Source organism: Phyllobates terribilis, unplaced genomic scaffold (genome assembly GCF_046119375.1).
Source record: "Phyllobates terribilis strain yellow unplaced genomic scaffold, ASM4611937v1 Scaffold_2__4_contigs__length_985480577, whole genome shotgun sequence".
NCBI classification, from domain to species: domain Eukaryota; kingdom Metazoa; phylum Chordata; class Amphibia; order Anura; family Dendrobatidae; genus Phyllobates; species Phyllobates terribilis.
This window is the reverse complement of record NW_027362762.1, coordinates 748,759,786-748,776,160: the sequence shown is the minus strand read 5'-3', so window position 1 is coordinate 748,776,160 and position 16,375 is coordinate 748,759,786. Positions and strand designations below refer to the sequence as shown.

Here is a 16,375-nt window from a genome sequence, read left to right as displayed (position 1 = left end):
TTTACCCTACATGGCAAAATTGCGACAGAAAGTGCTATTTGATGCCAATTAGTCACAAATAGACTAGGATCACAAATCTGCATCTTACATGCCAACATAAGAGGCAGTCACCTTTTGCAGTTTTTTTTGTCTTGTGGTATTCCTTGCCTGTGTTAACCCCAAATTCATCAAAATGGTACAAGCCGGTACATAAACATATGCTCAAAATTTAAAAAAGAAACAAAAAAACTTTAGAGCAAAGTCACACGTTCCATTGTACAACAAAAAAAAGGTAGTAAAAAAAAAAAAAAAACCCACACATCAGCTTTCTTTGGACACTTGCGCAGATGTTGAAAAGGAAACTCACCAGGTTGTGGTCATACCAACTGGGAGCAGCAGGATGTAAGGGCAGAGACCCTGATTCCAGAGCTTATCACTTACTAGTCTGCCTGTCTCCGATTTGATAAAAATCAGTTATCTGCTACAGATCTCCCAGTTCTGACTGCTGAGCTCTGTATAACCTGGCTAACACCACTGATTGCAGTGAACACAAAAGCTGCAAAGGAAGAAAAGAGCTGCCAATCGGTGGTGGTGCGGGGTTACATAGAGCTCAGGAATAGCAAGGACTACATGACAGCAGATTTGTAGTCCTCTTGTGAGAAAACTGATTTTATCAACAGGAGCTCAAAACTATAGCAAGCATTTTAGTAAGTTACATTGCTGGAATCAGGATCCCTGTCTCTACATTTTAAGGCTCTCAAAATAGGTGGCAGATTCCCTTTAAAAAGTTCTGGATAAATCCAGGCAGAATTTTTTTTTTTTTTTTTTTTTTTTTTGGTAGCTACAAATCACATGGCAAGTTAGGAGAAAGCACAGTGTGAAATCTCTAAGATATTGGGATGGCAGAGGTAAATCCCTGGCTTAATCATACAATTACCCTTTTGTCAATTCTGCTAAAGCTAAAAGAGCCCAATGACGAGTATGTCAGGTACAGAAGGTGAAGAAAAGCAGCTATTTTAGACAAGCAGGCCCGGTTAATGAGGAACTCATAACTGGAAGACTGCAGCAGAATCCTCCCCGAAACTTCACAGCAACAGTATATAACAATTCAAGTGCATCAGGTTTTAGATCATTCAAAGGCCACAAAAATGGAGTTGAATTGCAGAGGTATTAAAGACATGACCAAATGCACTAACAGAAATCAAATCTGACCAAGCCAACATCTTTATGGGGTTTGCAGGGTCTCCCCACACTGGGAAAAAAAAAAGTTTTTTTCCTACCTTTTTAAAATTGACCCCAGTGGGTGGATCTAACCTAATGAAAACGTAGCACAGGCCTAACATAGATCGTGACATTCTTGGCTCTGCAGAATATTGTAGCACTAATGTAGGAAATTGTTAAAAAATAAATAAATAGATTACTCAGGGGAGCAGCCGGAACAGAATTAAAGCAAAGTCTCTCCACTTGTGATTTGCTAGTTGAAGACCTGTCACCTCACCAGATCAAAATTTATTTTCTCTAGTGAGGTAATCACTGTAGCACATTAAATGTCTAACGTCTTATTACACTGTTAGATTACAGTCTTAATAGGATGAGAATCGGAGCATGTGCAGTAGGACGCCTCTCTGCTGTGACCTGGAGCTAGCCTGGTAGTACGTGGTATAGGATACCAACAGGTCAGTGCGGAGGGGCTTCCTACTGCACATGCTCAGACACATCCTACTAATATTCTCCCACAGGTTTGTCAGTGTAACAGTCAGCTATACGGTTGCTACCCCAGCCAAAACAAATGTGATTTGCTAATTTAGAAACACTTTTATTGACATTTTCTTGCTCTTTTTTTTTTATTCCCAGAGAAATTCCCTTACAGATGAATGGGCCGTAAACAATTCTGCAATAAAAGAATAAGCACAAATATATGTTTACTGTGCTGTAGGACCCTTTTCTTACTGAAGCAAAGCATTTTTTTTGTGTATAACACGCACATATGCTGAAGGATACCTCCGCTCCAGTATGTAGCGCTCATAGGTACAGTTGGTCATCTGGCCGCAGACACCACACAAGTCTAATCACTTCAGGATTCTCATCTGCCCCATGAGAAAGCGATTGCTAACAAGTTACTGTGATGCAAACTCCTCTCACATAGCTCACTGCATAGATAAAACCAACCTTCATGAACAAAAGTATTGACATGCCTTAATCACAGAACCCAGATTTTTAATTCAGCTCCATTGTCACAAGTGTATAAACAGAATGGGTTGTTCTAAGCACTGTACTGATAGGATGCCACCGCTGTGAGGCTGGGTTCACACAGTTTGATGGCTCTGTCGGGGACTACGTCCAAAAACCCACAAAATAGGATTCCAGCGTATGTGCTGACAGGTCACTGTGATGTGCATCCTTTTTGGTCATATACACCCAGGTGTGCAGTGAGATGTAGGGTGTAGTCTTCCTAGAACAGTGGACTAACTCTTAATGCCTATGGATTTAGATGTCAGAAAAGATCCTTTAGATGGCCCAATACTTTTATATAGTTATAGTTTGTCAGTAGCTCTTGGAAATCCTCACTTATTTTACAGGAGCTTTGTTGTTAACAAGCCTGAGAAGTATTGGAACAAGATATGGAAAAAAAATAGCTTAGACTGGAGACCATTCTAACTCATATGCCAAGACTTTTTAATTTGAAGAGTCCCAGCATGTAATAAAGTGCAATACATAAAGGTCATGGCATCATCTCTACATTATGTGGTTGTCAAAACGGTATGAGTGCAAACTCTTGTACCCATTTCTGACAACTATCAATCAGCTGATCATAAAATATCCTGGTTTGAAAAAGATCCGGTTAGTGCCATAAAAATTATGGTATTCATAGTTCATGGCTTTATTGTTTTTAAAGCAGATAGTCATCAGATTTCACAATATAAACGACAACCAATTAAAGCAAGTAGTCAGCACAAAATGACTGTTCAAATGAAGCACAGGCGTTCTGTACACACTTGGCACTGTTAAACATTTCAGTACACCTACCCACCCAATTATTTTTCATCCATCCCTGCTCCCTCTTCCTTGATTGACAGCTCATGCGTTCCAGGAGCCAGAAAAGCGTGTAGATCGTCAAAAACAGTCAATCAAGTAAGAGCAGTGGAGCTAGATGCAAAATAGGTAGCTGGGACGGCAATCAGAACTGCTTGGCCACGCCAAGGTAGATTAGATCTAGCCTGCGCATACGCCGCCTCTGGCAGCCATTTTCCTGAAGGCCATCTCCGGAAAATCATTTGGAAAGTGTGGTGACTCTGCCCAATGCCAACTTATTTATTTTTATTTTATTATTTTTTTTGACAGCCCAGGGCCCGCAGCGCTGGGACACCCCCTCCTCCCAGCCTGGGGCCCGCAGCATCGCCCCACTCATGCCACCACCTTCCTGCAGCAGCGACCCTGCCTCCTGTGACTCCATTCCACCACAACCCCCCATTAAGCTACTGTAAAAGTCGGACTATAAGACGCATCATTTTATTAAAAAAATTTACCATTTTCTCCCCCAAAATTTAGGGGGGGGGGGGGGGGGGGGGGAAGTCTTTTGGTCTGGTGTTTTATAGTCAGCAAAATACGATTTAGCAATCCGCTCATTGTCCCACCAATGCAAAGTCAATCGTATAGAAATTTCTATCAGAAAAATTAGCCTAAACAGATTAAAAAGAAACGACAACACCACTGGAGAGAGCAGGGTTACACTGCTTTCTACTGAAATGTCACATTATTAGAGACTTGAAAACCAATGTAGAGGCCCATTCTACAGACAAGCGGGAGACAGTACAGAACCTTGTGTGTAGTGTTTTCCAGCCATATCTAGGCCAGCAGTACAATAGAGCCATTATTAAATTGCCAATCCTCTAATGAATATGAGATGACTCTGCTTATTCCATCCCAGTTCATGTTGCAAAGCTGACAAGTCAGCTGTGGAAAAAAGCAGTTTGTTTCAGGTTGGTCATTCAGGGTCCAATCCACAATGTCCAGACTGGTCACAGGTATCCTGAACTGAACTAAGCAGCCTCATTTACAGTGTGCCCATAAGATTGGATTTACTGGCCCAATCTCAACATTGTCAGTCTGGACATTGCAGTCCTTACGGACACTATAAATTCCCCTGGGCTAGTGGCCAGTGAAGAAGCTAGAATTTTTAGGACCGTGGAATGACACACCCAGCATCAATATTTATTTAAAAAAGGTTTATAATAAACCCAGTTTATATATGTTAATTATAAAGCCACATTTGTTTTGTTAAACTAGGTTATTATAAACCTATACTGTAAAATGTAATAGTTTAGATCAGGGGTCTCAAACACGCGGCCCCTGAGGCTGCTTTATGCGGCCCGCAGGCACCACAGAGTCCGACCCCTTGACGATCCCGACCTGGTCCAGGAGGAGCCGCCGCCAGCAGCGCTGAATTGCCGCACAGAGACTGTTTCCCAGCACTGTATTTCCAGCTGATATCTGCGTGTCGGCGCAGCGCGTATGACGTCATTGCCATATGCAGATGTCAGCTGCTGGCCTCTGATTGGCCGGCGGCTGACATTGAAAATGCTGTGCTGGGAGACGGTCTCTGTGCGGCAATGCAGCGCTGCTGTCGGCGGCTCCTCCTGGACCAGGTCGGGATCGTCAAGGGGTCTGACTCTGTGGTGCCTGCGGGCCACATCTGCAGGAAGGCCGCCGAGGGAACGGAGGACAGGTGAGAATCATCTTTTTTTTTTTTTTTTTTTTATGTGTGTGAAGAACAGCACAGGGGGCACATAGCCACAAGATGGGGACCTGGATGGGGCACATAGCCACAAGATGGGGACCTGGATGGGGCACATAGCCACAAGATGGGGACCTGGATGGGGCACATAGCCACAAGATGGGGACCTGGATGGGGCACATAGCCACAAGATGGGGACCTGGATGGGGCACATAGCCACAAGATGGGGACCTGGATGGGGCACATAGCCACAAGATGGGGACCTGGATGGGGCACATAGCCACAAGATGGGGACCTGGATGGGGCACATAGCCACAAGATGGGGACCTGGATGGGGACCAGAGCCACAAGATGGGGACCAGAGCCACAAGATGGGGACCTGGATGGGGCACATAGCCACAGGATGTGGACCTGGATGGGGCACAGAGCCTCAAGATGTGGACCTGGATGGGGCACATAGCCTCAAGATGTGGACCTGGATGGGGCACAGAGCCACAAGATGGGGACCAGAGCCACAAGATGGGGACCAGAGCCACAAGATGGGGACCAGAGCCACAAGATGGGGACCAGAGCCACAAGATGGGGACCTGGATGGGGAACATTGCCACAGGATGGGGACCTGGATGGGGCACATAGCCCCAAGATGGGGACCTGGATGAGGCACATTAGTACAAGATGGGGAACATTACTACAAGATGTTTTCCATTATTACTATATGATGCTAATTGTAAGACAATATTACTGTATGTGGCCAATTGGGGGAAATAAAATTGTAAAAAAAATAAAAAATAAAATAAAGCATGAAAAAATATTGGGCACTAAAAATGCTGTTTTATATGTAAACTAAAGTAAACACAAAAAAGTGCACGTTTATTATCGCCACATCCATAACGACCCAAGCCATAAAAAAATAAACACGGCAAAAATGTTCAAAAGGTGTACACAAAAAAAAATGGTATCACTAAAAATGTCACATTGAACAAAGAATGCGGCCCCCCAAATTAAAATTTTTTCCATGTGCGGCCCATATACCCAGCCGAGTTTGAGACCCCTGGTTTAGATAATGCATATGAATGCAATTATAGTAGCTCAACATTCTGACCATTTATATCTTACTGAAATATCGAAAATTCTGTCAGGAGTGAAACTTCACTTCAGGACTCAGATGTCCATGTTCTAGCGTGTGTTTTTTTGTTTATTTTTTGCGAACTGTGTGTCCATGCAAAAATCCCAGAGACCTACCCTTTTTTTACCCGCCCACACAGATGAAGTGCCAATACAAGTCTATGGGTCAGTGAAAAAACAGACTGCACACGGATGGCATCAATGTGCAGTATTTAACATTTCAAAACGATAGGAGGAGCTCTTAAATCTAAAGTTTCACGTATGCATAAATAAATTAATGTGTTAGGGGTTTTTTTTTTGGGGGGGGGGGGTTGCGCATATGAAAAACCATCAACGTCTAAATGAGGACTTAAGCCCCCATCTCACATAGCGAGATCGCTAGAGAGATTGCTGCTGTGTCACAGTTTTGGTGACGCAACAGCGACCTCACCAGCGATGTCGCTATGTGTGACACTTTGCAACGATCAGGCCCCTGCTGTGAGGTTGCTGATCGCTGCAAAGTGTCCTGGACCATTTTTTGGTAGTTGCCCTCCCGTTGGTCAGCATATATCGCTGTGTGTGACCAGCGGGAGCAGCGATCAGGCAGGTAACCATGATAAACATCGGGTTACTAGGGGTGCACGCGCACTTAGTAACCCGATGTTTATCATGGTTACCAGCCTGCTCCTGCTTCAGCAGGCTGGTAACCGGAGCAGGACATCGTGGAAAGATTCTTTCCACGATGTCGCTGCTCCCCTGATCGTTGGTGAGCCTGCCTGTTTGACAGCTCACCAGCGACCACATAGCGACGCAGCAACGATCCCCGACAGGTTGTATCGTTGTCGGGATCGTTGCAGCGTCGCTAAGTGTGACGTGGCCTTTAGAGTAGGTTCACAAAAATTCAGTCCGAAAGTTGTCCGTAGGAAAAACAGACCAAATATAAATAGATGTTAATCACTGTTTGCTCAGAGGAACATTTTTCCCCACATGCACCAATGGTCTGCATAAAGAAAAAAAATTTGATATAAATTTATATACATACACAGTTGTGCTCAAAAGGTTACATACCCCGGAAGAATTTTTCCACACACCCACACCTTTCTCCACTCATGGTTATTGGTTGGGTGAAGCCATTTATTGACAAACTACTGTGTTTTCTCTTCTTAAATCTTAATGACAACCAAAAACATCCAAATGACCCTGATCAAAAGTTTACATGCCCTGGTGATTTTGGCCTGATAACATGCACAGAATTTGACACAGATGGATTTGAATGGCTACTAAAGGTAACATCCTCACCTGTGACCTGTTTGCTTGTAAACAGTGTGTGTGCATAAAAGCTGCGTGAGTTTCTGGGATCCAGACAGACTCTTGTATCTTTCATCAGACAAATGTTAAAAACAGACACATACGCATGGCATACTGTCAACAATACATGAAAAACGGACAAGTTCATATGCTCATGTGACCTTTGCTTAATACATCTGATAAGTCAAGAGATGCAACTCCACTAATGACTGATGGGAGGCCGAGGTCACAGTGCATCTGCCAAGAAGCCTTTTCCCTAAGGGTATGTGCCCACGATCAGGAGCCGCTGTGAGTTTGAAGCTGCGTGTTTATGCAGCAAACTTGCAGCGGCCAGATGTTACAGCATATTGGATGGGATTTCTAGGAATCCCATGTCCACTATGCGTCCTTGTGCACCTGCGGATAACCCACGGAAACTGACATGCGGCGCATCTTTCAGACCCACAGCATGTTAATGGACTTTCCCCATAGACCAACATCAATGAGGAAAGTCCATATGTGGAGGAAAAATAACTAAAATAAGTAAATCACGGCTGCTCATTTGCATAATGAGGGTGGAAGCAGTGCGGCTACTCTGCAGCGTCAGGGCCACAGACTGCTCCGGATCGTGGGAACGTACCCTAAATGTTCCATTGGCTTTCATCATTCCTTATTGCATGCAGAGCTGTGTGAAACTCCAGCCTTGGGCCAGGTTCAGACAGGTCTATACCATGGTCTGTATACAGACCATACTATCCAGACTGAAGGCAGATCTCCCGACCAGACCTTACAGCTTCATGTGTGTCTATAAGGCTGCCAATTCAGGTTGGGGGACCTGTGGTCAGTCAATCCATTGTGGTGTGTATACAAAACCGTGAAATTTGCCTACCTGAACAAGGCCTAAAAGGGACTCATGGCAGTGGTATGGCATAAACTAAAAATTATTGTTTACATCTACATGGTGCCTTCTGTGGGTAAAGAACGCCAAAAAAGTATGCCGGAGTCATTGTACAACAGCTCTTAAAAGGGAATCTGTCACCATATTTTTCCTACCCCATCTGAGAGCACCATAATGTAGAGACAGAGACCCTGATCCCAACAATGTACCACTTAATTTACTTAGCAGCAGTTACGACTGTTTTTAAATGTAGCAGAGTCCAGAAAGCTAACCCTGCCCACACCACAGCTTTCTATGTAAAGTCTATTGACAGTGAGCTGCTTATCAGAGGAGGGGGCATGGTCAGACCACTTGGCAGGAGGTAGCTAGTCTGGGCAGTGATAAAGTCATGGTGATAAAATGTTCTCTGTATGGAAACAGCACACGTAATATGAGACACGTCTTTTTTTTTTTTTTTTTTTTGCACCAAATTCATGGCCTGCATGTGCCATTATGAAAAATTTCATGCAAAAAATTTAAGCAAACACCACAAGATGAAAAAAAAACAAAAAAAAAACGAGACTTCAATAGATCCAAATGATGAATTGGGCCCCTTGTGTGCACTGTTAGAGATGTTGACCGAGACTTTTACATTAACGGCATATCCTCAGGATAGGTCGCCAATATCTGATAAATGGAGGTGCAACACATGGCACCCCTGCTGATCAACTGTTTCTGGTGGCAGGTGAAAGTGCTCAGTTGGGGAGCTGCACAGCTTGCCATCATCTGCCGTTAGCTCCTGGAATAGCTTATTGGTGGGGTGCCAAGTTGTCGCACTCCCACTTCGCTATTGATTACCTACCCTAAGGATAGTCTATCAATGTAAAAGTCTCAAACAATCCCTTTAACTGGGACTGTAAACGTGGTCATACACCAATATTTGTTGACCAATATCAAATGTCTGTTGTCACATTTAGGTTGTGCTCATATGAATGTTGACATTCGCACAAATCAGACTTGTCTGGAGGTCACATGAAGAGATTGTTCTTCACTCGTATGCACTAGCAGTCTTTGTGCAAAGCTAACGGAATACAATATCCAAAATCAACCCTTAGGCCACATGCACACGTTGAGTATTTGGAGAGTTTTTTACCTCAGTATTTGTAATACTGAGCCAATAATTTTTTTACCACTTAAAAAAAAAAAAACACACGGAATACATATATAATGAGAGCAACAGTTACAGTCCCTCCCTAAAGTCCCGCCCCAGAGCACAAGCATTCTCATTGTGGCAGAACTGAAAATAAAGATTATAAAAGAACCACTGGATGGATTTCATCAACAAAGGTATAATTTTATTCAGTGTAATGGCACCTATCTGACAGTGTATGTGGTTTACTAAGCACAATCCTGCTGACAGGTGCGCTTTACATAACTAGACATACAAGATCTAAAAACATAGAACATGTTCAGAAAAGGCCCCTTGAGAAAGGCTCACGCCGAAATGCGCGTCGGGAGACGTGTGCTACGTGGCCGGTCCGGACTCTAATCTATTGAGACAATACAATGGCGATATTGAAGTTGATAAATTTTCATATGGAGTAATATAATCTATTTAGATGAGGGTAACAAAGAATATTTAGCCATATGACCTGTAGGTTAGTACATGATTCGTCATTTGTACATTATATACCGATTACATCCATTATATTCTTGTATAACTATATACAAGTCTGGCACCTGCCACTATGTGCACTTTAGTCATTTTTATTATGTATTTGTCTGATGCACTTTTTTCTATCTACCTGTATCTATGCAATTAATAAAGTTACATTTATTTATGACCTAGTGTCGCTCATTTCTGACCACTTTCCTCTCTGATAGTGTTGATAGAGCGATTGGTCTATATATTAGTCCACATAGCAGCATAAACATATAAATTGATATGATTATTGACCAAATGACTCTGCTACGTTTTTCCTCGAAGTTATCTACTATGTTCAGAAAAGGGAAATTTCCCAAAATATACACAGAGGTTTAACATGATGAGCTCAAAGCAGAATCAAGGCTAAACGCCCCAGGCACAAGGGTAGTAAATAAATCTGTCATATAGTGAGCATATCTCTAATGAATGTCACTGACAGACTGCCTGTGTGGAGTCCTTGTATATAGGCTCTAAAGTGCAGAAATCAAGTGATCCATATACTCAAAAAGGGCTATACACACGGTAAGGCCGGTGGACATCAGGTACTGTGCCCAGCATAATGGGCACACCTCAAATGAAGTCATGATCAATGTAGTATCAAACACTCACCCATGGCCCCTGGATGCTGTGCCCTGAAGCCCCGAGTCCAGAGTCATTCTGCAGCCTCACAGTGAACGGATCCCTCGGGGTGAAAATGCTGACTAGTGTTGAGCGAAAGTTCTCGCTACTTGAGTTTGCATCGGGTGCTCAGGTATGCACCGAGTATCATGCGCGAGTCCCCACCCCGCATGTTTCGCGGGTGTTATACAGCCAAATATTATCTCTATCTATAATTGCCTGCCACACACGAGCAATCCGCGCATTTTTTTTGGGGTGTCTAACCACCAAGATATATGCGGGACGGGGACTCGAGCACACGCGATACTTGGTGCATACCCGAGCACCCGATGCAAACTGAAGTAGCGAGCACTTGCGCTCAAGACTAATGACAACTTATTCAATATGATGACCTAATGTTATCAAATTCTGTGTCATATCTCTGGGTTTAAAATGTTCACTATACCCCTTGATAAAATGCTTGAGGGGTCTAGTTTCCAAAATGAGGACACTTGTGGGGGGGGGGGGGGCGGGGGTTCCACTGTTTAGGCACATCAGGGGCTCTCCAAATGCAACATGGCGTCCGCTAATTATGCCAGCAAATTTTACATTCAAAGAGTCAAATGGTGCTCCTTCCCTTCTGAACACTGCTGTGCACCAAAACAGTGGTTTTCCCCCACATGTGGGAAACAGCGTGCTCAGGAGAAATTGCACAACTAATTTTGGGATATACTTTTTCCTGCTACCCTCGTGAAAATAAAAAAAGTTGGGTCTAAAGTAATATTCATATGAAGCACCTGAAGGGTTAATAAGCTTCTTGAATGTGGTTTTGAGCACCTTGAGGAGTGCCGTTTTTAGAATGGTGTCACTTTTGGGTTTTTTCTGTCATAAAAGGCCCCTCAAAGTCACTTCAAATGTTATGTGGTCCATAAAAAAATGATTTTGTAAATTTTGTTGGAAAAGTTAGAAATCTCTGGTTAACTTTTAACCCTTATAGCTTCCTAACAAAAAAAAATGTTGGTTCCAAAATTGTGCTGATGTAAAGTAGACATGAGGGAAATGTTATTTATTAACTATTGTGTGTGACCTCCTTCTCTGATTTAAGGGCATGAAAATTCAAAGTTTGAAAATTGCAAACTTTCAACATTTGCCAAATTTCCGATTTTTTCACAAAGCAACGCAAGTCATATCAAAGAAATGTTACCAATATCATGAAGTACAATAGTGTCATGAAAAAAAAAATCTCAGAATCAGTGGGATCCGTCGAAGCGTTCCAGAGTTTTTACCTCAAAGTGACACTGGTCAGAATTGTAAAAATTGGCCTGGTTATTAAAGGGAATGTCACCCCCTGGGATATACGAGACCTCTAACATGGGCATACAGGTTATAGAAAAGAAAGTCTACATATACCTGTATGGCCCATAGTAGAGGTCTGATTGCAGAGAAATGTGTCTTCATAAAATTGGTTTTCACATGCTTGGCGCCCAGAGGACGCCAAGAAATCCCCGCCTATCAGTTTATTTTGCATATTCCCCCCCTCCGCTGCATATCACAAGGCCCTGTGACGTGCACTCGTCTCACTCACTTCCTGCGCATGCGCAAATTGCCATCATCAGGAGCGCTTTTTTTCCTCCTGGCCTCGATTGTCTCTGCAGTGTTCTAGTGCGCAGGCCCCCGGAAGTCACAGTGATTCCTCGGCGCCTGCGGACTAGAACACTGCAGAGACAAATAGGGCCCAGAGGAAAAACAAAAAGCGCTCCTGATTATAGCAGAAATTTGCGCATCGGGAAGTGAGTGAGACGAGTGCACGTCACAGGGCCTTGTGATGTGCAGGGGAGGGAATATGCCAAATAAACTGATAGACGGGGATTTCTTGGCATCCCCCGGTCGCCAAGCATGTGAAAATCAATTTTATAAAAACACATGTCTCTGCAATCAGACCTCTACTACAGGCCATACAGGTATGTGTAGATTTACATTTCTATAACCTGTATGCCCATATTAGAGGTCTTATACCTCCCAGGGGTGGGGGGGGTTACAGATGGCCTTTTTACGTGGTTTTTTTTTTTTTTAGTCAAAAACGCTCCAAAAACTAATCAATGCAAACACACCCTTAGGCCACGGCCCCACTATCAGTATTTTTTCCTCAGGAGTGGGAGCCAAAACCAGGTGAGGAACAGTCAGAGAAATGGTATAATAGAAACAAGTCACCAATTCTGCATTTATCACCTACTCCTGGGAAAAAAAAAACTGACCGACTACTGACCAAACGCTGATGGCGGGGCCGTGGCCTTAGGGTGAAACCATATGTGCATAAGGCTAAAGTGCCGAAACGCTGCCCACCAGAGGTAGCCAACTGAGTTTTTTTTAATTGCGTGGCCATTATCCAACAAAGTTAGGTGGAGTTTTGCATGTGTGGCATCCACATGTCTGGTTTTACCCCAACGAAGGACCCTAACAAATCAGGATACAACCAAGTATTCATAGCATTGGCTGTATGCGCTGGGAAAGCTCCTTGTGCAATGTTAATGTATTCAAAGGCCTCCATTCACCTGACTGAAGCCAAAAGTTTCTTTTCAACCTTTGTTACACAGGTACACCTTTATTCTGTATGGTACAGCAGCTTTAACTATGCAATGTTAAACAAAAACATCAAGTAAAGAGCCTTTACGACGCAGTAGACATATTTACAATTTATTATGACAGCCTATTGCCGCTATATGCCACTGTTGGCAAGTCGCAGAAGCACACGAAGTGTAGTGTGAATGTGCCCAAAGGATAGGACGTCATTTACAACCTAAATGAAGACAAAGCCTGAAAAGCAGCTTTAGTGGTATACAAAAAGACATTCAAACTGCAAAGAAGCTGACTAAAAAGGCTCTTCAATGGTGGAACACAGTCAAAAAAAGTCTGCCCCCACCCCCCATGATCAATGCATCATTTCTCACATCTCCAGGAATGTTCTGATACACCTGAACACTAATACTTATCTTATAAACCGTGGAGTTTTTTCTTCCTTTAAAATCACTACAATATTACAAGGAATAAATAACCACTCAATCGTGTACACAACATTGTAACCAATACACCCCATATAGTAATACAGTATCAATAGAATATACATATTTAAAAGGGAACCTGTCAGTGGATTCATGCCACCCAAATAGCAGGCAGCATGAACCAGAGCCTGGCTGCAAGACTGCATTCAGGTACATTCTCTGAAACGCTCTAGCGTGGTTTGAAGATTCAGCCAGGGACCATAGGCCGAGACTTGTCCAGCACCGCCCCCAACTGGCTTTTCCCAGCATCACTCTAGATGATTGACAGGTCTCTCAGTATATGTACACAAGGGAGTGACCTATCACTCAGTTTGGTGCAGGGACCGGCGCCAGAATGGTCTAGTCTTCGGCTAGGGCCCCTGAACGGATCCTTCAACTATAAATGCTGAAGTATTTAAGAGAAGGGTGTACCTGGAACTGGGCAGTCATACTGCTTGTGGACTGGACACCATGAATCAGCTGACAGGTTCCCTTGCATTCAAAATTATAAATAATGTATCAAGTTAAACTTCAGACACTTCTCCAGCAGGGGTTGTCTAAACCATTGCTCTATCCATATGGCAAGTTGGAGTCTAAACCCTGATCTGCTTCAGCAGAAGCAACGTATGGATTGGCCCACGCAGGTCCACATTGTTCAGTGGTCACTGCCAAGTACGGCGGCTTGTCACCCATTCATTTGACCCAATAGAAGTTTTATGCCAAGACCTGGATTTTTTTTTTTTTGTTCCCACTGGTAGCGGCATTTTTCCCACTAAAAACACAAGTAGAGCTGGCTGAACGCAGCATGTGAGTAAATGGGAAGGTTGGGAGGTGAAGATTTTGACCTACTAAAGGTATAAAAAGGTGCATAAGAGCCTGAATACCCAGCAGAGATATCAGACCCCTGGCGGATCTCACCACATTTATCAAGATCGGTGGATTAGTGTAGAACCCTGATGCCCACAATAGACAACCATCCTAGCTGGTCCATCCAATGCGGTATACCACCACACACCGACAATCAGCAGAGCCACAGAAAGTGGGTGGGTTAATGACTGAAGAAATCACGCACAGCAAGTCCAACCACCTCCTACTTCTAACAACTTGAAGATTAAATCGCTTATCAAGAACGACTCTGCCACCACCATGGCAATCACCAGAGGATAAGAGAGCACACAGCACTTTGATGGCAAGGCTTGCATCTGTCAACCCTCAGAACCCTTGAAGGAGGATGAGGAGAGCCATCTTAAGGGGGGGCCCCACTCTGTGCTGTGACTGACTCCCATTTGTCAAGGGATGGAAAATGTAGGATGGTCCCGCCTGCCATGAAGCCATATGGTCACCTGCAGCTAGTGCACCATCATCAGTGACAGCACAGGTGAGCCAGCACTGCACCAGCCCTGCCCACAGGAGCAGGCATGGCCCACCAGGCACAGCTGGCAGAGGTGGCAGCAGAGGGGCATCGTGCGGACACAGATCTGCGCTGAGGCACAACTTACTTCCCAATCACCTCACACAGCTCATACACATCTTCAAACAGCACGTCGTCGTCGGCCATGGTCCTGAGGGGGGATGCAATTAAGCCTCCACAGAAGTGCACAGACGAGGTCCAGCCTGGGCGGTGGTAGGTCCCGAGCGGAGGATGGCTGCACAATGACACCGACACGAAGGTGACACCCGGCGCTCCCCTTTCATCAATGGACCGCGGCAGGCGGCCGCTCTACAGCCCAGGGCCGCCGCTCAGCCAGAGCTCCGCCATCCCTAGGAAACCGAGCGCCTCCCGGCGCCGAGACACACTGAGCACAGACCGCGCCTCGAGTTGCCGCCGTCCACGAGCAGCGCGCCCCCGGTTTAAATGGCGGTGTCCGTTCCAGAGGTAACCGTGCCCCACATTTCAAACCTGAGGCGGGAGCGCGCTCTGCTTCTTCCTTTCAGCTGAGGCAGGGCCGTGCGCGTTCACGTGACGGTTCATTTCGTAGATGACGTCGAGAAGCGAGCACGTCCTCCCCACCTCTCTCCAGCCTTCCAATAGGGGGCGGCCTGAGGTGAACGTGAATCGCGCGCGCACACAAGCTCGTGCACGGCGGGGGATGAGAGAGAGAGGAAAGTCTGCACGGAGACGAGTCCGCCCGTGAGCAGTACGGCCTGGGAGTGCAGCCGCAACTTCCTTCACGGACTATTTTTTCCGCCTGAACCCACAGACTTGTAGTGCTATCTTTTGGTAAAACGAACGTTGTCCAATAGGGAGTCAGGGGGCGTGGCGTGTGTCTTGATGACGAGCCAATCGCGTCTATTATCGGAAGATTGGCAGCGCGGTGCTCCAATAACGTGGGCTCAGAGGGCACGGCCTTTATCACATGGGAAATGTGGGATTTGTGGATGCTGAGCTGCCATTGCCAGCACTGAGCCAGTCATTTAGTGAATGGAAGAATGCAGCCAGTGACCAGAGTGAGGTGGCTGCCTCGTAGGCCGTCATACACCGTGTGCCCTGCACATTCTCAGGATGGAGACTGGCCATTACAAGTAGCACACCACAGACATCGGAACATATCCGCGCCTCGTCGTCTGTGGTGCTGGCTGCGCTGTACGATCTGACCACGATACACCACATTCACTCGAATTTTTGTTTCAAAATTTTGAGTCAGGAAAAAGTCACAACTAAACACATCCCAGACTATCCATTGGAAATAAAGGGTTACTCCGCATAACGTCCGATTCTGAAGGCGAGCAGAGCTGCCGACCTGCGAATGTGGAAGTGAGCGGCACCATTGAGACCTTGTAAAGGGAACCTGTCACCAGCTTTTCTCTACATCGACTAAATCTCATCTTTGAAGAGGTTGGCCACTCCTTTTTTATTGGTCGGCTGTCCCTAGGCTAGGCTAGACTATGCTGATCAGTGGGGGTGCGGTACCCCGCCCATCAGCTAGTACCAGCCAGAAGTTGTAGGATACTGCCGGAACGCAGAAGGTCCATCATTTCTATAGAGGTCGCGGCCAGGTACCTCAGATTCTTATCTAGATGGCTTATAGCCGATCAATACATAACCTTAAGTG

The 16,375-nt window shown here is 44.9% G+C and overlaps 1 protein-coding gene across 11 annotated transcripts in view; it reads right to left on the bottom strand.

The window, feature by feature from the left end:
- The window catches only part of CASK (calcium/calmodulin dependent serine protein kinase), a 350,915-nt gene extending 335,599 nt beyond the window's left edge, over nucleotides 1-15,316 (bottom strand). For 7 of the 11 annotated variants that reach the window (XM_073667252.1, XM_073667254.1, XM_073667256.1 and 4 more), the window contains exon 1: nucleotides 14,822-15,314. In XM_073667252.1, the coding sequence (XP_073523353.1) occupies nucleotides 14,822-14,880 (59 nt within the window). In that variant the 5' untranslated portion in view covers nucleotides 14,881-15,314. Of the gene's footprint in view, nucleotides 1-14,821 lie in introns of all 11 variants that reach the window. The other 4 variants (XM_073667249.1, XM_073667257.1, XM_073667250.1 and 1 more) reach the window with 3 other exon arrangements.
- Between the last annotated feature and the right edge of the window lie 1,059 nt (nucleotides 15,317-16,375).